Consider the following 23,398-nt stretch of genomic DNA (forward strand, 5'->3'; position numbering starts at 1 on the left):
CTGTGAGCTTTGCATACAGACGTCACAGACGTTCCTGGCTCTCACATTTCCTGGTCTTGTGGGCCCACTGTTTACAATCCTTTTCCCTCTGTAAGCATGTAATGTGCCAGCTGAGAGAAACACTGCCCAAAGTGTCATTTTCCCCTGCAACAGCCAAACATGGCAATCCCTTCATACATGTCCCTCTCGAAGGCCGTGGATGTAGCCCTGCGAAGTAGAAATCCATTAATCCCACCAAGATACTCATTAATCCCATGAAGAGAGAGCCGGCATCTTCCTATCTGAGTGCAAACAGCAGGACATTGCCGTTCTAAAATCCCATCTGATGAAGCAGGCTTTGATCCACCACAGTGCGCCACGTCACAAAGCAGTCTGCTCTTCTCTGTGCTCCAGAGGGCCCAGGCATACCCTACCACAATGTCTCAAAGGGGAAGCGAAGAGGGGAGCCTTTGCTCAAAGGGAAGCACCACATGTGGAACGGAATCTGCACAGTTCTTAGACGCCAAGAATTTCAGCTCTTCATTTCACCGCTGAGAAAGCCCATCTGCACACTGTGAAACCTTGCAGCATGCATGGGAGCGTGTGGGGAGGCACCATGACCTAAAGCAGCCTTCTCCAACCTGGTGCTGCCCAGATGTGTTGGACTACAGCTCCCGTCACTCCCAGCAAGCATCAGCCATGTTGCCCCTGGATGGTGGGAGCTGAAGGCCAATACGTCTGGAGAGGAGCAGGCTGGGAAAGGCTGGCCTGAGCAAGAGTGTCTCCCTTTGCTTCCATGTCAGCGTGAACTGCCTCCCTGCGTCCCCCACTGCATGTAGGGAGCACCCAGTCTCCTACGCTGGCCTGATTGGGAAAGCCCTTGCTCAGGCAGAAAGCGTGGCAAAGCTACAAAGTGGTCACGGAAAGGGAGAGCAGTCTCGGGATGCTACAGAAAGGTTTATTATACAAAAGCCTGAGGCATTTCAGCCTCCTGTATTTCAGGCCTTCTTCAAGGGCTTGTTATAATGTCTGCAGAAATTATTCACCACAAATTGCCTTGTGATGGCGACTTGTTAATAATTTCTCCAGATATTATAACAAGCCACTGAAGACAACACCTTAGTGAGCTTCATAGATGCATATAATATTATTTTTGGATAGGGGGTTGGGGGTGGAGAAAGTGGCTTGCTGTAGGCTTCCTAGCAAGTTCATAACTGTGGTTATGGAAGGTACTTGATTGCTCAGTTTCTTAGCCGCTACACCACACTGGCCCTCTACTATAATACAATATTGCCTGTTAAATAATTATAGACTTGAGAAAACAAAGGATTTGGGCCAGCATCTGATAAACTATGGGGTAGTAAACAGAGATTTGTTTGCTTTTTGCGGTCTTCACTATAGAGTCTTTTATTGATCATTTTCTTTTCCTTTTTTTTTTTTTAAAACACCACTTCCCATATTTTATTTTAAAATCACTGTCAGCACCTTACTTACATGCGTTGTTCAGAGCTGGTCGGTTGCAAAAGATGCTGTTTTTGGTTAAGGTATCTGCCATTGAGGAAAGGATAACTGTGCAATAGTTGATCTATAAAGCAAATTGTTTCAGCGTCAATTCATTTTCCATTACCAGTAAAAAAAAAAAAAAAAAGGCACATTGGCATTACAATCATAAAAGAGATCTCGAAAAGGAAATCTTGTTTTCAACAACAACCACAATAATAAGCAACAGCAACTAAGCTATAGCAAAGCTTCATAATTACATTCTCTGCGGTTACAATTGTATACCCATTTACTTGTTGTCTAGACCTGCATTGTTAATGTTTCTTTTTAATGCTCTTGAAGTGCCTCCTGCCCAATCTATGAATAGCCCCACAGTGCCTTATGGAATTGATGTGCCACTGAAGTGAAAACTAAGAGATTTTGAAGGCAACTTGGTTTACCTGCACTGCTATTTCAGTAGAGATCAGTGGGGAGAAATCCTTGAGAAGGTTTAGAATACAGATGGAAAATGAAGACAGAAGTAGAATTATATTACAGAGGTTTCACATCACAGAGGGATTCAAAAGAACAGTTGATAGTATGACAGCAACATAAATATTGGTATGAATGACAGATATTGCTTGATCTCTATTTTCTTGATCAAGGTCAATAAAGTCTCTCCACAGTCATAAAATAATTTATCCTCTTTAAAAGTAGGCTAATAAATTCATATTTAACAAAATACGAGCAAATCCTTGACCAGAGAATAGCTAATCAAGGCTTTGTTTCTTATGTAACCAGAAACAAATAGCTGAGCTGTACAAAACTGTCCTTGCACATTTTTAAAAGCAATACTTGGGAATAAATGGATGCAGTTTAATCTAGGCTGTACATTTTGCCCTACATGAACGAAAGCATTGCTGAAGCACAAGGAGAATTCTTACTTGAGATTCCAAGCATCCAAGCCGTTTTTCTTGCTCTTTCAGACCATTAAAATACTTTGAAAGATGGTTCACTCTGTTTAATGAAAAAAAATAATACGAATAATTAAAAGCACAGTGAGCAAAGAAAAGTTGGTGCTAGAGGAGATTCCGCAAACCTTGCCCTGGCTGGAATCTACTCCATGTTTGGGACAGCATCTGCTGGGTCTATCTCAGCCTTCTCCAGCCTGGTGCCCTCCAGATGTGTTGGATTGCAAGTCCTATCATCCCCAGCCAGCATGGCCAATGGCTGGGAGGGGTGAGTGGAGAGGGGAAAATGGCAGAAGAGACAGTGAGAGGCTGCAAATCAATTGTTATTGAAGAGAAAGTACTGATTTAGGATGATCTCAGGTGGGATGCAAATGAAGTGGAGATTTTATTTTATTTGAGGTGATTTGGATGAGAAATGAATTGGCTGGCTTTGACTTCTGTGAAATTTAAATAAATTCTAGTAATGATCCTATGGGAGCCATTGAGCATCTGACCTGGGCCCTAGCCAGTAGAGATCCATGCTGCTCAACTCTGCTTTACATAAGGGCCACGAGCTATGCACAAAGAATGGCTTACGTGAATGCTGTGTTACCTATAGTGCTCATTCAGTCTATTGTTCAAAGAATTGTTCCAGGTGTCATTCTGAGTGTTTTAGGGCACAATCCTATGCATGTTTAGAGAGAGAAAGAGAGAAAATCCCTGTGTTAGCTAGGGAATCCTGGGACTTTTTCCTACCTAAACATGCATAAGATTGCACCCTTAGTTATCCATTTAGTTGACGAGAGGATCTGCTGATCCATGCTTGCATCTTATGCAGGTGCTCACTAAATACACTATAAAGCAGGGGAGGGTTTTTTTTAACTTTTAAAAAAACTAAATGGAAGAGATGGGGACACTTCTGAAACCAAGTTGGGGGGCGGGGAATAGCTTCAAACAGGGGATCCTGGGGAGGGAAGGCAGGAGAGGGTGCAGGTTTCACTCTGATCCCTGCTGCGTTCCCTTTAATATTAAAGGTAAACCCCTGCCCTCTCTTTGTAACCAAACTGGCCCACACATGTTTAACAAACATACATACATCTAGTTTGACCCTCAATGAGCATCAAACTACTGGTTTAGAAGCCCTGAACCACAGATATTTACTTGTCTGACATGTTCTTTAGTCTTTCTTCATTGCTTTCCTTTTGCTTGGTTTCCAGATTTGCCAGGTAGTTTTCCTTTTGTAGAACCTCCCAGGTTATTATTTTTTGATCCAGACCTTCTGGCAGATCTCTTTCTACAGAAGAAACAAAAAGGCACCATGTGATTAAATATTTGCTGAGGAGGAAGAAGAAGAGGAAGAGGAGAACCTAGTGAATCAGGTTTGCCATTCAATAAACCATATTTTTTTATATTGTTTCATTCCTAAGCCATGATCTAGGGAGTCTTGAATACATCAGAATGAGGTATGCCCACTTTAGGAATCATGGAACACTCTCACTCTCTCTCTCACACACACAGACATCTACACATACACACACACATACAGAGCGAGAGAGAGAGCGAGAGAGAGAGAGAGAGAGAGAGAGAGAGAGAGAGAGAGAGAAGTTAATTGTGCAGTGAATACATCCTTCCCCAAATTGGAGTCCTCCAGATATTTTGAACTAATCTCCCAACTATTGGTCTTGCTGGCTGGGGCTCATGAGAGCTGAAGTCCAAAACATCTGGAATGAACCAGGTTGGGGAAGGCTTGTGATGACACCAATAATCAGTTAGAATGGGAAGGCGGCATCTGAACTAAATTACGTGTCTTCTTTATTGTTGTTCTGTCTTGCAAGGTGCTCTCCTCTGTCAAGTGACATATGCCGGAGCACCTTACTTGCATCCCAGGAATTTGGAAATGCCCCCCACCTCCCAGCAGCCCTTCCCATTTGTGAGTGAAAAGTGGCTTCCATCTATATGCTGGAGAATTTGTGGGCAACAATACTAATCTATGCACGCTCTCACAATTCTGATGTAGATACATTTCATATATTGGTTTAAAGTAACCAGATCCATTTCATCAGAATCAAACAGATGAAAAATAGGATGTATATGGTAAGTTCACATCTTTTTTATTTATTCTGTAAACTACATTGAAAACATCTTCTAGAAATCAAACAGATTCTGTTGTTAGTATTCTGTTTCTAAGGCTTCAAACCTATACACAGTTACTGGGAGTAGACATGTATAGGGTTGCACTAATAGTAATCTTGCAGAATGCAAACTCTCCAAAAAACCATACCAACCCCCCTATTCTTAATACTCAAATCAAGTGTTTGTGATGCTTCTTTTTTTTTAATGATCGTCAATGTCCTATTCACATTGCTATCTCTTTCTGTAATCTAGACTTTAAAATCAGTAGTAGCTCACAATTACATATTTAGGAAGAGCATTTAATTACTATTGCACAAAATTGGTTTTAGCTGTATTCTGATCGTTCATATAATTTCCATCGCCTCAAAAGCACTGCTTTCCCATTGAGACAGTCGACACATGCAGCTGAAAACCAGCCATCTGATGGTTCTGTATGCTTCTTCGCTTACAGCTTACCCAGATGCTCTTTTTTGGGCTCCGACTTCTTAAAGACTCGTCTAAGAAACAGTTTAATGTGGTCAATAATGATAAAAGGAGGGGCAAATGCAGGGCGACCATGGTACTCGACAATCAGGTTGTAACGCTGAAATTTCCAGAAGATGTCTGCATTTCCCTGAACAACCTGAAACGTGTAACTTAAAAGGAACAAGCATCACATCAGCATCTCTCTCAGTTTTTCAAATATACAAAGTACTTAACATTTTTCTAATTAACGTAAGAGGGTGCCAACATTTTTTTGAGCCAAGCCCTAAGGGCATTTAACTTCGACAGTGAACAATTTTGCATTCTGATGAAGACGAATTCGGCAATTTCAAAATACTGCTTTGAGGCATGACGCGAGGGCAGGAGAACTTCATGGAGCCATCTTCCATTCATGTGCTTTGGCTCGCTGTTTCGGGTGTCCTTGCCTCGGTCCAGTCTCACCAGTTTCGGATAGTTCTTTCGCCATATAGACAGAAGCAATTGAGGAAGTCGTCTCCCAGTACAGATACTTTGTTTATCAGATCTTTTTATATTTCCAGCACTATATTTTAGTAGCTCTATGTAGTGGTGTGCATCGAAATATATAACTCCCTGCATTTGGCATACACATTTGCTAGCTGGGAACCATTATTTTAACTACCTACAGATTATATTAACCGAAATTTGCTTCGCTTTTTGTTAGGCATCATTCGGTTTTACAATAGGCAAGACTTCAGATTTCTTCCACTTCCTATACTACTCATTGCTGAAGGTGTGGATCATTTAAGCACAATACTTCCTAGCAAGTTAAGCTCCTTCTGGGATGTAATGCTTCAAGGTCAGCCAGAGGTAATGTGCTGCCTTTGGCTGATCTAAAAGCAACCTACTGACTTAGGAACATAGGAAGCTGCCTTATACTGAGTCAGGCCATGGGTTCATCTAGCCCAGTATCGTTGACACTGACTGGCACCAGTGGCTCTCCAGGGTTTCAGAGGGGATTCTTTCCTCGCCCTACCTGGAGAAGTCAGGGATTGAACCTGGGACCTTCTGCTCTATCACACTGTGCTATGGCCCCACTAAAGATGGTAAGTATGCTTAATAAAGGTACACCTAACCAAGGTAGAAGTCCAGAACCTCACATGCTATACAATGGCACTGGCATATTAACTTCAAGGAGGTATAATGTTCAATTAAGGGAAGCACTACTAACTGTACTGACCACAAATGAACTGGGTTAAAGTATGTGCAGCCTTATTAAGAATATGAACTCTGTACATTTTAAATATTGTATTTACATATATTTGTTTATAAATTCAATTGTGATCAAATCTTTATAGTGTGTTGGTGTTGAGGGTTATCCATCAGGGTCTCTATAGTATTAGCATCTTCATATACACCAGCCTTCCCCAACTTGGTACCCTTCAATGATGTTGAATAACAACTCCCCTTATCCCCAGCCAGCATGGCCAATTATGGCAGCTGTTGTCTAACACATCTGGACGCAGCCGGTTGGGAAAGGTCAATGTACACTTAGCAAAGGGTGAGCTCCTGTCTTAAGGTTCCTCACCACTGCTCAAAATAATCTATGTATACTGAACTGTGTTCCGTAGCAGAAATGAACAGATGTTTTTTCTTTGCCATTTCATGGCTATGGTCAGAAAGAACAGTTAGCATGTTCAGCCCAGTCTGGAGTAAGTCAGCAGAAATGCAGCTGTTCTGTTTTATATGGTTTGAGAATCACACTGACTATATCAGCAGTTCTTCAGCTGAGAAAGTTGGGTGTGCCTAAGTTCCAATGAAATCAATATTTAGGAGTAACTATATTAAGCACCATTAAAGCTACAATCCTATACCACTTACCTGAGAGTAAACCCCATTGAACTCAGTGGGGCTAACTGTGTGTGCTTAATATATTTACTGCTCTATATTTCAATTGGGCTTAGGTACACCAAGCCTTTTCAGGATTGTACCTGTTAAATGCAAAAGGAAGGTAACCATCAATCAACATCCATGCCCATGCTGTTATACTTAATATATTTCACCAGTCATAATGGTAGCCGGTCCCTTCCATTTTCTTGCCTTTCCTCCTTTTATATTCTCTGAAGTAATACTTGCCTGAACATGGCAATCAAGAGATTCATAAGCAGCACATTTGTAACCAATAGGAAAATGACCAGTAGAAGTATGACAACCCAATTAGCATAGATGTTAGGGCACGACATGTTCTCCACATGGTTCTCCTCTAGACTGGGTGTGCAGTTTCCTGAATTCATCCGAGATGCTGTAGTAGTAAAGTGACAACAAAGCAATTATTTTGAAATTATACTAAGGATTCAGAGTGATCTACTAAAAAAAAAGTTCCTCTACAAGTTTACCAAAGGATTCATTGTCACAATTTAGCTCAAAGCTGAACAAAAGCACCTGCAATGAAGAAAGAGGCTTCAGAATTGGTAACTTCCAAAAGGGACAAAATGTTCCTACTTCAGTCAGAACTCTAAAGGAGCCAGCCAAGGTGCTGAACCTATTTGGGGGACGGGTTCAGCACCTTGAACAGCTCCTTCAGAATTCTGACTGAAACCCGGAGTGGATTCATTGTTCCACTGGCATCGGAGCCACCGGCCTCCGCTGTCTCCACCAATAGTGCAGAATCTCTTTCAGCCTGAGGGCCGAATTCCATTTTTGGAGATGCTCTCGGGATCTGCACTACAGTGGGGCCAAAGGCAAAAGGGGCGTGGTCAAAATACCAGCATGGATTGGCTTAAAGCTCTTTCTGCCAGTAACTAAGCCTTAGGAGTGGCATTGCAATCTTTTAGAAAAGGGAGAAGTTCGCAACAGCCAAGCAACCACCAACTGATGGGTGGTTGGAGGAAAAGGGGGTGAGGCTTCTGAGGAACTTCAGAAGGCTGGATTTGCACCCCTGGTGAGGTAGAATTGGCCCATGAGCCTCATTTCCAGCATTGGTCTAGGAAGTGCTAGCAGTGGATCCTGCTGGCCCAACAGAAACAGCAGGAGTACAGCAGCACTATGGGAGCACAGTGCAAGTATTTTCACATAATTGACTCAAGACACTATACATGGAGGGTTTATTTAAGCAAGGGGAAGGAGCTGTTCCTGGCAGGTTCCACCTTAGTTGCTTTGCCTTGCTGTTCAAAGCATAAGAAGAGAGCCCTCACAGGGCTTTCACCCATTAAACTTACAATCTATTTCATCTAGTGGAATCTGTCCAAATATTTGAAGATAGGGGCGATAGAGCACCCTTCTGAAGATCCACTCCACTCGTTTGTCCTTTGGATGGAGCAAGGCTTGTGTGGTCACACCATAGGCAATGAGCCACACACTCAGGAAGAAAAGGAAGAAGAAGACATCCTTCATCTGATAAAGAAAGGCAAAACAGAAGTCTGAAAGCAATACATACATTAGGAACATCAAAAGGGAATAAGTAAGGGATTTTGTAGTTCTCAAAGATCCTCCCTCTCTCCCCCACCCCACCCCACCGAACTATGGCCCAGGCTTGCTGGAAGGCCCATGTTGTGCTACATATATGCAGCAAAATGTCAATGAAATTGTAGGAAATAGCTCAAACCTGCTCCTATACCCGTTCATATTAAAATTCAGACCCATGTTATTAGGACATTCTCCTACAATGTACTATTGGTAAGCTATAGGCAGGACACAGATGAAATAATCTAGGGTGACCAACTGTCAGGATTTCCCCGGATTTGTCCTGGTTTTTGTTCTTTCCATGGTGTCGGGGGGGATTTTCTATAATTTTCAATAATGTCCTGGAATGACACACCTTCCTCTTTAAGGCTGCCATTAGCATGGCAAGAGGGAATGACATGCTTTCTTGAGGCACATCATTCCCCCACCCCGAGCTCCAATTGAGGTCTTAAAGGGGAAAGTGGGTCATTCGTGGACATTATAGAAAAGGCCCCAATTGGAGTGGATGGTGGTGGTGCAGAATGAAATCCTTTCCCCTCCTCCACTCCAATCGGGTTCTTTAAGGTGGCGGGGGAATAACGTACTTTCTGCAGGACTCAGAAAGCTGCTTCCCCCACACACACACTAGGTGTCCTCTTTTTTGGTTTCCCAAATATGGTCACCCTAAATAATCCTTGTCTCAGGGTTGGGATAAGATGGAAAAGGGGAGAATAGAGGCTCATAAAATAGCTCTTGTGTCCAGCATCATCATAAAGACTAATGCACACACCACCACCGCCCCCTTCAGGGAGCCTTCCGTCACAGCCTCATCCATTACATGTCCATAAGGTTTGACAGTATCAATGTGGAATGGAGGGAGCCTTTCAAATCATAAAGCAGAAGGGGTGTGATGTCCCTTTCAACCTAGAGCTGAATTTAATTTTAGGGACGCTCTCGGGGGGGGGGGCATATTCCAGTTAAGGGGAGAGCAAAAGGCAAATGCAACAGAGTCAAGATTCCAAAAATGCCAGCAAATTTCAGCATAGAGCTCTTACCGCTAGTTAGGGGAAGCATTTCAATCTTTCAGAATAGGGGGAAACTGCACAAAAGTCAGGAAGCCACCAAAAATCGGTGGTTGAGGGGGGAGGGTATTGGGGCTGCAAAAGGGGGCATGGCTGTCTGAGATATCCCAGAGGATCAATTGTGGGCCCACAGGTGGGCTGCATTTGTCCTGGGGGGTCTAAGGTTTAACACCCCTTTTGTAGAGGGAGCTCTTTTGGTCTGATACTTTGTCTTCATGATTCCATAATGCTTCAATGTCAGGAGGAAACATCTGGAGATTTCGTGTCAGAGTTTAGTTGGAGCCTGAAATCTGTTTTCAATGCCAGGGCTTAGTAGTGTACCTTAGAGGATGTGCAGAGTGCGATTCACTCACCATCACATAACCACAATCAGTCTACACACACCAGCCGCATGAAGGCAAGACCTCTTGGCATTTTACATCACTCCTGTTCAGGGAAGGGCTTAACGCAATGGCCGGGTTCAAACAATTAGTTGGGGGGGGGAGCTGCAGTGGCTTTTCTCCCGTTCCCTACCCATGTTTCAACAAACCAGGGCTAGTTGTAGGGGTCACAGGGTGGTTTGGAAACCAGCCCTACCACGCACCTCGCTGGATTCGAACGACACAGCAACTCACACCGTGGTGAGGGTAATTAAGGAAATGGCAGGTGCATGAGTGGCATGCATGGGGTGGGGATAAGAAGACACAGTGACTTCTTTTCCTCTGCTGATTGCCTGAACCCAGTCAATGTTGTCTAAGATACATTAGTAAAGGAGCTTAACTCCATGGAGCCCTTGCAAGAGATCCTCCTATGGCTGCTCCTATCCACTTGGAGAAATTTAGGAGGCTTCTCCAACTTTTTTCCATTTAATTTCCAGTATGTCTGAAACAGTAGAAGCTGTTTCAAACATCTTCAGAGGTTCTCTGTACTACATCAGCTTTCACCAACCAGATGCCCTCAGACATTTTGGATTTTGGCTCCCATCAGCCCAAACTAGCATGGCCAATGGTCAGGAATGCTGGGAGTTGTATTCCAAAACATTGGGGGGGCACACCAAATTTGGAAGGCTGTAATACATAACAGGATGGATCCAGACCCATTTATTTATTTATTTATTTATTTATTTATTTATTACATTTCTATACCGCCCAATAGCCAAAGCTCTCTGGGCGGTTCACAAAAATTAAAACCATAGTAAGACAACCAACAGGTTAAAAGCACAAATACAAAATACAATATAAAAAGCACAACCAGAATAAAAACCATGCAGCAAAATTGATATAAAATCAAAATACAGAGTTAAAACAGTAAAATTTAAATTTAAGTTAAAATTAAGAAAATAAAAAGGTCTTCAACTGGCGATGAAAGGAGTACAGTGTAGGTGCCAGGCGGACCTCTCTGGGGAGCTCATTCCACAACCGGGGTGCCACAGCGGAGAAAGCACTTAAGATGAGGCTTAAGTTAGTTTTGATCAACTTAAGTTCCACTCATTTCAACGGTTCTGCTCTAAGTATGACTAAGTCTGGATCCAACTCAGTTTGTTTTCATGTCTCTCTGTGTACTTACCATTCTCTCCACAATGATAATCTTTGGGCCCAGTTGCTTATGAATGGCAAAAATATGAATCAGTCTGAGAGTGAACACCATAAAATCAATAGCTAGTATTGTACGGCCATCTTGAAAAGTTGAATAAAACATTCTGAGGAAAAAAGAAACCATAAGAAAATATGAGTTGACCCTTCTTCAGATTATAATTTATAGCTCATGGGCTCATGCATACTAATTCAAGGGTGAGCCTAGAATTCCTTCTATTGGAATCATATGTACAACGGAATTTCCATATATGAGAATACAGATATCTCCATTGTTTTTAATGACCCTTGACTGCATTTCTTTAATTCTGCTCCTGGATGTTGGGATTTTAAAAGTATTTTTCTGTATGGATTTTATTGACTTTTCTTCTAGTATTGTCAACCTTCTCAAATCCTCAGGACAGTGTAAGCCAGAAATTTGAACAAATAAATATCCATCAAATACTATCAGTTGGTGGGAGTGGGTGTCTTTTCCCCCCCAACTAGATATATGATTGGCTATCCTGTTCTATGGTTTGGACTGACTGCATTTCTTAAGCAGCTCTCCAATTCTTATACTCTATGAAGAGTACACAGGTCTTCCCTAACAATTATTTTTTAAGCCATGCAAGATTCTGAAATGTTTATCTTTTCAGCTTCTACTTGTATACTGGAGGTCTCACATGGCCATTTTACTGCCTTTTTAGACCTTTTCTGATTACAAAATTATCTCCCCATATACTATTTGTGGCATCATATTAAAAAACATTCTTAAAACCACAGACCTGCAGGTGACTCCAATGATGAACAAAAAGATGGCCACCATATCACACTTGTTCCAGTTGTCTTCTACATATAGTTTGAATTTTTTTATTAAATTCATATCTTCATCAGTGAAAAAACTCTGTAAGTTAACAATAATTGCTAAGTAATGCAGTTCCATGTCACATCATTAACGTAACATTCCCAAAGTTGTGTCAAGTGAGATCAGGGCCTTGTCTTGATGAGGGAATCAACAGCATCTGCCGTCTGTCGCCTTGCTCCGGAGTTGCGTCATCGGTGTGTCCGGGCAAAAATGGTGGCCCCTTATTGGTCACCATCTGCCCAGACCGGGGGGGGGGGCAGCAAGCTGGATGGCCACTGGAATGTGTCTGCGCTTCTCCAGTGCATAAATGTGAAAAAAGTTTTAAAACGTGGGGGGACGGAACAGAGAGACAAGAGAGAGGGGGCAGCTACGAAGGCCCAGCTGCAGCTGCCTGGGGCAGCTGCCTGGGCAGGGAGGAGGAATCGCGACTGAGGACTTCTGCCTCCCTCAGTGAGCCTCTGAGGTTCTCCCAGCCAGCCTGGCTCTTGCTCTGGATGCAGAGGCGAACTGTCCCCCCACTCCCGGCAGCAAGAGAAATGACCTGTGATGGTAGTATCCTGGGTGGGAGCACCGCAGCACCCATGCAATGATGTGCAGTTGTGTGGCAGGGCACTGGCACGGCGGCTCGAAATCCTCACTCACTCCTTAGCACGGGGACAACCCACACATGTGCAAGCGTGGGGTTTTGGTGGCTTGTGGTGCCAATGCACCGTTGTCAAGACAGCCCCCAGCTTTTCTCTAGGCCTCTGCATGGCTGAATAGCTAAAGATGTGTTTTTTTTAATGGCCATTGGTGCCTAGAAGATTCTTGCTTGTTCTAAGGGGCATTGTTGTCCCACACAGAGAGCCAGTGCAGGGACCCCAATCTAGCATGGGGGGGGGAGAGGGGCTCTAACTCCTCACTCCTTGGTGCAGTCCTAATTTGAATTAGGCCCTCTGCATCTGCAATTTGTATTGCCAAAGAAGGATCTAAGCCAAGCTGTTAGATGTAGCGGAGTAACTGTAACGGAGTAACTCAGAGCTATATAGTAGGTTACTGACCTGTCGGATTTCTTCCAAGACCAACGTAAAAACCCAAAAGTAAAGTATGATCTCCTGGATGGATGGACCTTTAGGTGGGGGTGGTTCAAAATACATTAAGAGGACACAGGCAAACAGAAACAGAAAAGCAAAGTACATGATAACATTCCCCATAAATACTGTGACTGGAGCAGTCCAGAATTTCTTCCACCGTGTAAACACAAATGCTGCACATGCTATATTTTCAGAAGTAAGTTGTGTTTCTAGTTTGGCATCTCCCCTGCAAAAAAAGAATAAAAGGGGGGGGGAATAAAAGGGGGGAAGGGTTTGCTTTTCTCAACAACGTTTGCCAAGTAAGTTTATAGTTTGATTGTAATATGTATGTGGGCTAACAAAGCGATTGCCTTCAAACAGAGTCCTGTTTCTGTCCATGAAAGTGCTGAAAATTCTCTTCTCCCAAATACTTCACAAAAAAATAAGTTACTGAAGTTTACTTCTTCAGATGGTGAGCATTTTTTTTTACTTCCACTGTTCCACAACTTCAGTTGAGAGGATTAATAGGTAACTTTAATTTTATTATCTATCTTACCAAAGCAGAATAATATTTAATACAACTTCTAGGACAGCCTTCCTGAACCTAGCACCCTCCAGATGTGTTGGACTCCAACTCCCATCATCCCCAGTCATTATGCTGGTTGGGTATAATGGGAGTTGGAGTCCAACACATCTGGAAGGCGCCAGGTTAGAGAAGGCTGTTCTCGGAAAACAAGCTAATGAAATCCAGAATTCATTGAAATGAACTCCATAGTTGCTATTGATCTCGCTGGTAGTTGAAACACTTCAAGACACACCTTTTTTTTTTCTTGAGAAGTAATCATACAAACACAACCTCATATTATTTCAGGAATGAGTTCATATGATCCACCTTTGAAGAGTAATACACAGCATCACAACGGTTCCACATGAGCGGGCATCTCTCCGCTATAATTGATCACTTCTAATGGCTGCATCACGTACTCACGTACATCAGTGATATTTGATGAATCACATTTGATGAAACACAGTGCCTACCCCCAAACTGCATCACAGTCATTGTGCTGCAAAGCATAATTACAGTTGATTTATTGTAACAAAAAACCACTCAGTTTTGTGAACTGTTCGTTTAACAAAAGCTCAACTGTCTAGACATGGTAAAATGTTTCCCCGTTGCAGTAAAGCAATTTAGGCTGCAATCCTGTAACACTTTCCTGAAAATGTGTCCCAATGAACTCAATGGGACTTACTTCTGAGTAAACATGTATAGGATTGTACCGGAGGAGTACAATTTTTGCCTCTAGTGATACTGAAGTCACAGAGGCATCTCTCTCTCTCCACCCTCAACAGGCCTCCTGGGATCCCCTCACCCAGTTCACAGGATTACAACCTTAATGATATTTACTGGAAATAACCTCTTAACAGGTAGTATGTTTTTGTTAAAACCACCTAAGGTATTTTTTCTGCTGCACCCTTTTCTGCTTAACCTACAGCTCTATTGCCCTACTGTAGACTCACAGTGCTACCGGGCCTTTTGTATTATCATTATTATTATTCCTTAACGTTAAGAGTGCACAGTGAGGAACATGAACACAAAGACAGCTTCCAAATGAACTTCAGAACAATGGACGCTTTGCGTCCTTTTAATTTCCCCTGGCACTCCGATGAAATATTAATTATAGCTGTTCTCAAAAGGCCTCTTCCTCCAAGCGCCCTCTGCACGAGTCCGTAGTGAAGTCATCATAACCCTGGATTGATGTCATCGTCACAGCCATTCCTATAGCAACACACTAATAGCGCAAACCCGCAATTAGGACTTCACTGCAGGGTTTTCAGAGAGCGGCACAGGCGGAAAGCAAAGGTTCTTTATTAAAATACACCATGGAAGGTGGGGGGAGAGGGAAAATGGAACAAAAATCAGGCTGGCTATGCAGGACCCTCCAGATCTTGAATTCTCAGCAAACCTCTGGATCTACATATATGAACGACACATTCCAGCTTCCCAAGAGGATGGCTGCAGTCCTGATTATTTATGAGGAAGACATTTAACTTCATGCACAGGGAATTTAAGGATTCTAGCCAAAATAACTATTCAGCATCAAGGTTAGAAGTGGAACCCAGCAGTCTTGTCTTTGCTTAGCTGTTAATCCCACTGATTTTGATGGGACTCACTTGCAAAGAGTTATGATTCTGATTGTAATATCTTTTCATGTTTAATTTAGGGTAGGTGCAGGGGCCCCCATCAGGATCATAAAAGCCCACCCACCCCTGCACACATGGGTCCTGATCTGGATCTTGGGCCCTGCATCTCCTTTAGAGTAAACATGGGGACAAAAAGACATCACTGTTAGACACACATTTAAAAGTAATGTCTGTTTTGGCCCTCAGTCTTCATTCTGATTCCAAGAGAGCTCTGCCTGGATCTGCTTCTAATTTTCTAAATGGCGCTCCACAAGATCTTTGCAAACTGATTTCTTCAATGACAAAAATACTCTCCTTAAATTCTAAAGACACATATCCTGGGAAGCCCCCACAGCCCCCTCCCCAAGGTTTCCGATACTGGAGGAAGAGGAAGCAACTCCGCCAGTGAGTTGTTGATGTCCGCCAGCAGACAGCCTCTTCCTCCCCCCACCCACACGTTTGTTCAGGCAGGCAGGCCTGAACACATAAATGCAAATCGCCGGTGATACTGGGCCCCCCTCAAACATCCACTACAGCCCAGTTTTTCAACTGTAAAAACAAGTTCCGCCTACCCCATAGTAATTTTTAGTTAATTAATATTTTAAGACCCTCAAGGCAGTTTCTCAGTCTGTGAGGGTTGCAGGATCTCAGCAGCTGTTGTATTAATTATACATCATTTTATAACTTTTCTAGGGACCTCTGCTTCAGAATTGGAGACCAGTAGAATTAGGTTGCTTCCTCAGTCTGGTTTATGTTCGGAGAGAACAGCCTCTTGCTCCTGAGCTGCCATCTCTTCTGCCCTCCTTTGGCTGATCCCTATCACATTCATCGCCCCATTGCAATCACGTTCTGCTGCCACAGATGCCGGCTAGTGGTGTGGCCTGCAAGTCATCAGAGCATGGTTCATTCTAAAACTTTTGGAACTGGCTACCATGCACTCGAGTCATCATTTTGTTTTGGTTTTTTTTTTTTTTTTAAAAAAAATGAAAACAGCATAGCACAAGTAACAAAACCCTGTGTAATAAGCAAACCAAGGGTCATTTCACTTGTCATTGCTCATGGGGGGAGAGGCGACAAGGATTGTTGGTTTACTCCTTGACTTCAGTATGCAACTATGCAAGTGAGAAAAGATGGCCCTCCCTGGTAAACCTGGGTTCTGCCTCGACAGCCAGAGCTTGCCGATGTGTTGGAACCCCCCACCTGCACTTTCTCTGTTGCAAGGTGGTGGAGGCTAATCCCGATGCAGAGGGAGGGTGCTGGCTTTCCGGCAGCCATCTGGCTTGCTGGGGCTGCCCTCTGCCCCCTGCCCGGGCAGACAGTGACCATTACGCCAGAGCAAGGTTAGACAGCAGATGTGCCACATTTGCCTCACTCCACTGAAAAGGTTGGGGTAAATCTCCGCTGTTTTTAGCTTGCAGCTTTACGGGGAAGCCCTGCGATAGCTACTAGGTGGCCGCTGTGTCGTATAACTGATGCAGTGCCACCACGCAGCCATTGTGGGACTTTCAGAGCATCTAGGCAGCCCCCTAGAATAGAACCGGGCACCAAGTGAGGCTGTCCATTCTTTAAAAAAGTCAGTCTTGTATTGGAGACATGATAGCACTCTTCAAATACTTCAAAGGTTGTCACACAGAGGAGGGCCAGGATCTCTTCTCGATCCTCCCAGAGTGCAGGACACGGAATAACGGGCTCAAGTTAAAGGAAGCCAGATTCCAGCTGGACATCAGGAAAAACTTCCTGACTGTTAGAGCAGGACGACAATGGAATCAGTTGCCTGGTGAGGTTGTGGGCTCTCCCACACTAGAGGCATTCAAGAGGCAGCTGGACAACCATCTGTCGGGGATGCTTTAGGGTGGATTCCTGCATTGAGCAGGGGGTTGGACTCGATGGCCTTGTAGGCCCCTTCCAACTCTGCTATTCTATGATTCTATGATATTCTATGCTCTAATTTCCTCAGTAAAACCAGCATTGCTCTTACTATTGGGTACTCCGTGAGGATAAAAAAGATCATTCACAATGTCAAAGTCAGCAGCCTAGTAGACCTCAGTTTTTCCTAACTGGCTATTAATACCCAATAAGTGTCTTCTTTTGTTCCTCTGTCCTAAAACTTCCAGATTACATTAATTTGTATGGCCTTACCTCTCCGCTTCCTTGGGAAAAAGCAATGTCCTTTCAGTATCCGGGCTGTCAAGGTCTTTAAATGATTCTGGCTCCTGCATTGATTGTATTTCCTCACTGCAAAGAAATAGGTTTACTGAAAAATATTGGAAAACAGCAGCAGTGTTGTGTGTGGGGGAAGGTGTTTCCACTGCTGAAGTAAGGCGAGATTTTCAATTGAGCGGAAGGGAAGGGGGTTGAGATTTATATTCCAATCTAATAATGTACCATAAGTCGTCTTCACATATTCTTCTAACATATGCGGGTGGGAGCAGGATCATATATCTATTGTTGATAGGTAAATAAACTGAACCTTTGCAGACATGGAGTTCTTCTCCACTATAATTCTGTTCTGGAAGGTGGAGCTAGTGCAGAATGCAGCAGCTTGGCAATTGTCAGGAGTAGCACCTTTTCAACATGCAACTACTTGGCTGAGGGAACTGCCCTGGCTGCCTATGTGCTACCAGGCCAGGTTTAAGGTTTTGGTACTAGTGGATAAGCCCTAAACAACTTGGGACCAGGAGAGGATCCACACTTAAGCTTTGGGACGCCCTGACGGCGCATTGGGGTGTCCCGAAATCGATGATGTGAACCCTACCTTAAGCGTTGCAAGAAGAGGCGGCGGAGGAGGAGGAGGAGGAGGAGGCCCCGCACGGGGACGGGATGAAGAGTAAACCGCGCCCGGCGCCTTCGCCGGGCAATCAGCTGCCGCCCACTTACCTGCCAGCCTCCTTTTGCCGGCGAAAGAGTCACCCGGGGCCCACTCCTTTCGCCGGCAAAAGGAGGCCGGCGGGTAGGTGGGCGGCAGCTGATTGCCCGGCGAAGGCGCCGGGCGCGGTTTACTCTTCATCCCGTCCCCGCGCGGGGACGCCTCCTCCTCCTCCGCCGCCACCGCCGCCTCTTCTTGCAACGCTTAAGGTAGGGTTCACATCATCAATTTTGGGATGCCCCAATGCACTGTCAGGGCGTCCCAAAGCTTAAGTGTGGATCTGCCCCAGGATAGCTGAGAGAGCGCCTTCTCCCTTATTAACCTGCCTAGTCACTGCGGTTGTTAGAGGGCATGCTCCTGTGGTTCCACATGGACCTAAGGCCCCACTGGAGTCTACCTTCAGAAGAACCTTCAGTGTGGTGGCCCCCTTTCTATGGAACTCCCTGCCTCTGGAGGTCAGTCAGTCAGTCAGTCAATAACATAGTGTTACTTCCTGTGCCTCATGAAAACATCTTTATTTCAGAATACCTTCCTTGACTGACCAGTCATATATTTATATCAGAATTCTGTTTTTTTAAAAAAAATAATGTTTTTTAACATGGAGTTTTATTCTTTTATCTGATCTTTGTATCTTTTATTGTTCACCACTCTGGAATCTGTCTAGATATGGTGCTGTATATAAATGTTGTAAATAAAGAAATAAATAATGCAGCTAGAACTCCAGTTAAGCCATTCTCGTTCTAAACTGGTGTTGCCCAGATGTGTTTGACTATAACTCCCATCCCCAGGCATCATGACTACTGCTAGTTGGGGTGATGGGAGTTGTAGTCCAATACATCTGGACAGCACCATGTTGGAGAAGGCTGACTTAGGTCATTCTACTTAATGGAGCCTCTCCACTATCACCACTGTATGCAGCCAGTGAATCAGGAAGTCTGACTGTGTATAGATGGGCTTTCCCAATGAAGAAATTGAGAGCTGAGATTCCTGAAACCTAAGTACTGTGCAGACTCCATTCCACATGTGGTGCTTCCATTTGAGCAAAGGCTCCCCTCTTCACTTCCCCTTTGAGACACTTCTGTATATGTCAGAGAGGGGAGGCGACCCTGGATTTAATCCTAAATGGCATCGCCATTTACATTTACATTACAACCGCCCAGAGAGCTTGTGAACTGCCCAGAGAGCTCCGGCTATTGGGCGGTATAGAAATGTAATAAATAATAATAAAATAATAATAATCGCCCAAGACCTAGTATGAGATGTAAATGTTGTTGAACCAGTTGGTAACGCTGACCACAGTGCTATCAGATTCAATATATATCTAAGTGGGAAACTGCCCAGGAAGTCCAACACAGTCACATTTGACTTCAAAAGAGGAAACTTCTCTAAATTGAGGAAACTGGTGAAAAGGAAGTTGAAGTGGGGAGTCAAGAGTGTTAAATCCCTTCAAAATGCTTCGAAGTTACTCAAACCCACAATAAAAGAAGCTCAGCTAAAATGTATACCACAGGTTCGGAAAGGTAGCACCAAGTGCAAGAGGTCACCAGCATGGTTAACTAGCATTGTCAAGAAAGCTATTATAGAAAAGAGGGCTTCCTTCAGAAAATGAAAGTCCTGCCCAAGTGAGGAAAATAAAGAGGAGCACAAGCTTGCACAAAGGTGATGCAAGCAACAATAAGAGATGCAAAAAAGCATTTTGAAGAGCACATCGCCAACAATATCAAGGAACGACTGGACAGCTATTTAGGAGTTGAGATAAATCAGGGGCTCACAGTGTGTTAAGTTGTTACTAATAAATACTTAAGTTTTGTAAAAAGAAGGGCTTCCGTGTTTTACTAAGTCCTGGTGCCTCACCCAGATTCCTTACCTACTGTCACACTTACATTATAATAAATGTGTTAAGTCTTTAAGATACTACAGAATTCTCTGTTTTTGCAATCCTTAGTGCTGGACTAGATGGACCGTCGGTCTGATCCAGCATGGCTTTTCTTATGTTCTTAGGGGCCCTCTGAAGCAAAGTCAACAACAGCCTTGTGACACAGCAAGTTGTGGATGAAAGCCTACTTCATCAGATGGGATTTTATAACGGCAATGTCCTGCTGTTTGCACTTGGATAGAAAGATGTCTGGCTCTCTCTTCATGTGATTAATTAGTATCTTTCTGGGATTAATGGATTTCTACTTTGCATGGCTACATCCATGGCCTTCCGGAGTGGCAGATTCCAGAGGTATCATCACATTATGCAGAAAAAAATGACACTTTTGGCAGTGTTTCCCTCAGTTAGCAGATGACACACTTACAGAGGAAACAGAATTGTAAAGAGAGTAGTAAAACATGTCTGGAAGTCACCCATTTGGGGAAGGTTGATTTAAATAGTCTGTGGATTAGACTGAAAGAAGCTCTAAATGCACAAGAAAGGAACACACACACACACACACACACACACACACACAGAGAGAGAGAGAGAGAGAGAAGACAAGACAATGAGCTGATGGATGTGAATGCAGAAGCGAATGAGATAATGTCTGGTCTGGCACATAGTGTGCTCTTATGAGGTAGCATAAGAACCTGCAGAAAATATTCGTCAGGAGACCTACAGCCAGTGAGACGCTGCACCGAGCCTCTCTCAGGAAGAACAGTGTGGTAAGAGGAAGACCAACCTTTCCACACCCACCAGCCAGTAAAACTGTGGCTGCTCCAAGGCTCACTTTTGCGTTCCTTTTTTCCTTTTGTATCATATCTATGAGATTGTGAGCTTACAGGCAATATCTTTGAATATCTGTACAGTGTAGGGAACTTGCGGCTCTCCAGATGTTGGCCTCCAGTTGCTGTCAGTCCCACCCAGCTTAGCCAATGGTGATGTATATGGGAATTGTAGTTCAGCAACATTTGGAGGGCCACCGGTTCACCATCCTTGTTTTGCTCCTCATCCTCTTTTCTTTCAGCATCGTAATTGTGGTTCTGACATAGGAATACAATTGATGCCTTTCTTTTTTCTTAGCAGAGGATGAAAAAGTAGCACAATGTCCAGAAATTAAACTGGTGTGATTACCCTCATGACTGCACCTCTTTGCCAGGAAGAGATCTACTAGCTAAATTTTTGCCTGCCATGAAGGCACAGACTGTGATGTGGAAATAAACTGAGCTATTAAAAAAAGTGGAAGGAATAGCTTTGCTAATTTCAATGTACATTAAGTCCACTAGTCCCAATACCCATCCCAACCCATGTTATGAGGTCTTTTCTCCTTCTCTCTCCAAGGCATGGGATATTGGTAGCACACCAGGATGAAAGGCTCCATTGGACTTTGGGAAATGTTTTCCCAAGAGCTACTGGCTTCTGGCTTCCCTCTGCCATTGCTCCATTGGACATGTAAATGTTTGTTTTATGGGAAGAGGGGGTTCTGGGTGACAAAAGGATGGATGGATGGTGGTTGGCACATGATGTTTGAGGGTCAAGATAAGCTGGGCATTTTTATCCAGCTTCAAGAATTTTGAAGTGAGCATTATGTGCTCCCAAAGCTCAAGGCCCAAATATGGCAGGCAGGGCCAGGGTCAAGGACAGTCATGGTAAGGCACCTGCTGAAGGCCCACACCCCGGCAGGAGCCCACTGACATCAGCTCGCCTTGGCCAGCTCCTCCTCTTCTCCATTGCAACCTCCCTCTCCCTCTGGTCCAGACAACAGTGGTGGTGAGAAGGAGGAGGAGCAGATGCCACGGCCTACTTGCTCATTGACTCTCTGCCTGTCAAGCAAGCAAGTGGGAGCAATGATGAGAAAGAGAAGGAAGAGCAATGCACGGCACCTGGTGACATGGTGGTGAGAAGGAAGAGTCACTGAGAGAGGAGGCCCATTGAGGGTGTCTTGCCCCAGGTCCCTCCAAAACCTGGAACCAGCACTGATGGCAAGTTTCATTGGCTCTCTAGCCTTTGTTGGAAACAAGGGTAGAAAGAGAGCTTCAGCTATGGGGCAGAATAGAAATGTAAATCATCATCATCACCATCATCGGTCCTAGCCCAGATTTGGTGGGGCTAAAGATCCACAATAGTCAGCCTACCTGTGAGCAAACAGAATTGCTTGCAAATATTTGAAATCATTCTTTTTTATTTCCTGTACCTGTGTCTGCACGTGTAAATGAGCACATCTGGTTTTCTATATAATGTTTTTCATTGCATTTTACCTTAAAGTGCTTTCAGAATATAGAAGGAAAATATTGTATCACCACATGAGTAATGGTTATCAGATGTAAAATATTTTTACAGTTGCTTTTCTTCCCCAAGCCTCTTTACACAAAACAACTCTTGTAATTCATACCTGAATGATATCAAATTAGTATAGATCAGGAGAGGACACCCGAATCCACAGATGAGCTTCAAGATCGGGGTGGATTTTGCCATATCTCCCCACCAAATTTTTGTCAGAAAAGCCTGGAATTGAGATGACAAAGACACAAAGTTGGCATGATATGAGTCAAAGAAAATATATATAGTGATTCTGCTCTATGAAAACTTACAATAAGAAAGAGAACCCTAAAATAAATTGTGATGAGTTGGAGCTAAAAGAGCCATACAAGGGATCAATATGTTTGTAACTCTATTGTCTCTATATTCTATTATAGCCTATATATTTTCCACACCAACTTTTCTGTTTTGGGGTTGAAAACAGTGGTTTTAGAGCTCAGACCCCAACTCTCCCTTGCACTTAGGTTGTTGAGCAAGTTAAGTTTCCTTTTAGTCTCACCAGGGGGGCTGTCTATATACTGAGAGAGCATCCTCCACTGCTGAGGGTAGCTGGTTAGCTTTTGGGGTGCAGAACAAGTTGCATGGTAGTGCTGTGTTGGTTATACAATGCGTCATCCACCTTTCAGCCACCATGCGAAGCTACAAATAAGAGCTAGAAACTTACCCTGACTTTTTTGGATGGAGCGAGGCGAATATGGCCCTTCTGCTGTCTAACCTCGCTCCAGCTTCACTGCGGAGGTATTCCTTGGCTGAAGGTGACCTCTGATTGTTCCCTGGAAGCCAGGATGAGGGCAGGGGGAGGTGGGGTGTGTGGCTCCAGTACCCATTTGACTGCTGGAAACCCCATGCTCCCTCCTTGGCGTGGGGATTTCCCAGCACCACCACCACCCACAGGAGCGAAATCACGGTGTTCAGGGGGAATGCAGCTCCAATACGGTGCCATCAAGGCAGGTCCCAGTTTGCCTTCTGGGAAATGAATGGTATTTTTTACTGGCCATGACAACCATGGCAGCCATTTTATGAATGGGCAAGCCACCCCATGGCACCATTTTGTGAGAGCAACCATGATTCAATGGCGCACCAATCTCCATAGCTGGAAACCGTAATCTTCCGTAAAACATATCTCAGGTAAACTAGTTTTG

The 23,398-nt window shown here is 43.9% G+C and overlaps 1 protein-coding gene across 1 annotated transcript in view; it reads right to left on the bottom strand.

Moving 5' to 3' along the window:
* The window catches only part of TRPM5 (transient receptor potential cation channel subfamily M member 5), a gene marked incomplete at its 5' end in the record, with an annotated part of 55,237 nt that overhangs the window by 981 nt on the left and 30,858 nt on the right, over positions 1-23,398 (bottom strand). The window contains 11 exons of the mRNA XM_063118412.1: positions 1,474-1,564; positions 2,403-2,475; positions 3,570-3,702; positions 4,998-5,176; positions 7,119-7,284; positions 8,201-8,375; positions 11,051-11,183; positions 11,841-11,959; positions 12,961-13,219; positions 17,293-17,388; positions 22,330-22,442. Of these exons, the coding sequence (XP_062974482.1) occupies positions 1,474-1,564; positions 2,403-2,475; positions 3,570-3,702; positions 4,998-5,176; positions 7,119-7,284; positions 8,201-8,375; positions 11,051-11,183; positions 11,841-11,959; positions 12,961-13,219; positions 17,293-17,388; positions 22,330-22,442 (1,537 nt within the window). The remainder of the gene's footprint in view (positions 1-1,473; positions 1,565-2,402; positions 2,476-3,569; positions 3,703-4,997; positions 5,177-7,118; positions 7,285-8,200; positions 8,376-11,050; positions 11,184-11,840; positions 11,960-12,960; positions 13,220-17,292; positions 17,389-22,329; positions 22,443-23,398) is intronic.

This window comes from Elgaria multicarinata, chromosome 2 (genome assembly GCF_023053635.1).
Source record: "Elgaria multicarinata webbii isolate HBS135686 ecotype San Diego chromosome 2, rElgMul1.1.pri, whole genome shotgun sequence".
In the NCBI taxonomy this organism is placed as follows: Eukaryota; Metazoa; Chordata; class Lepidosauria; order Squamata; family Anguidae; genus Elgaria; species Elgaria multicarinata.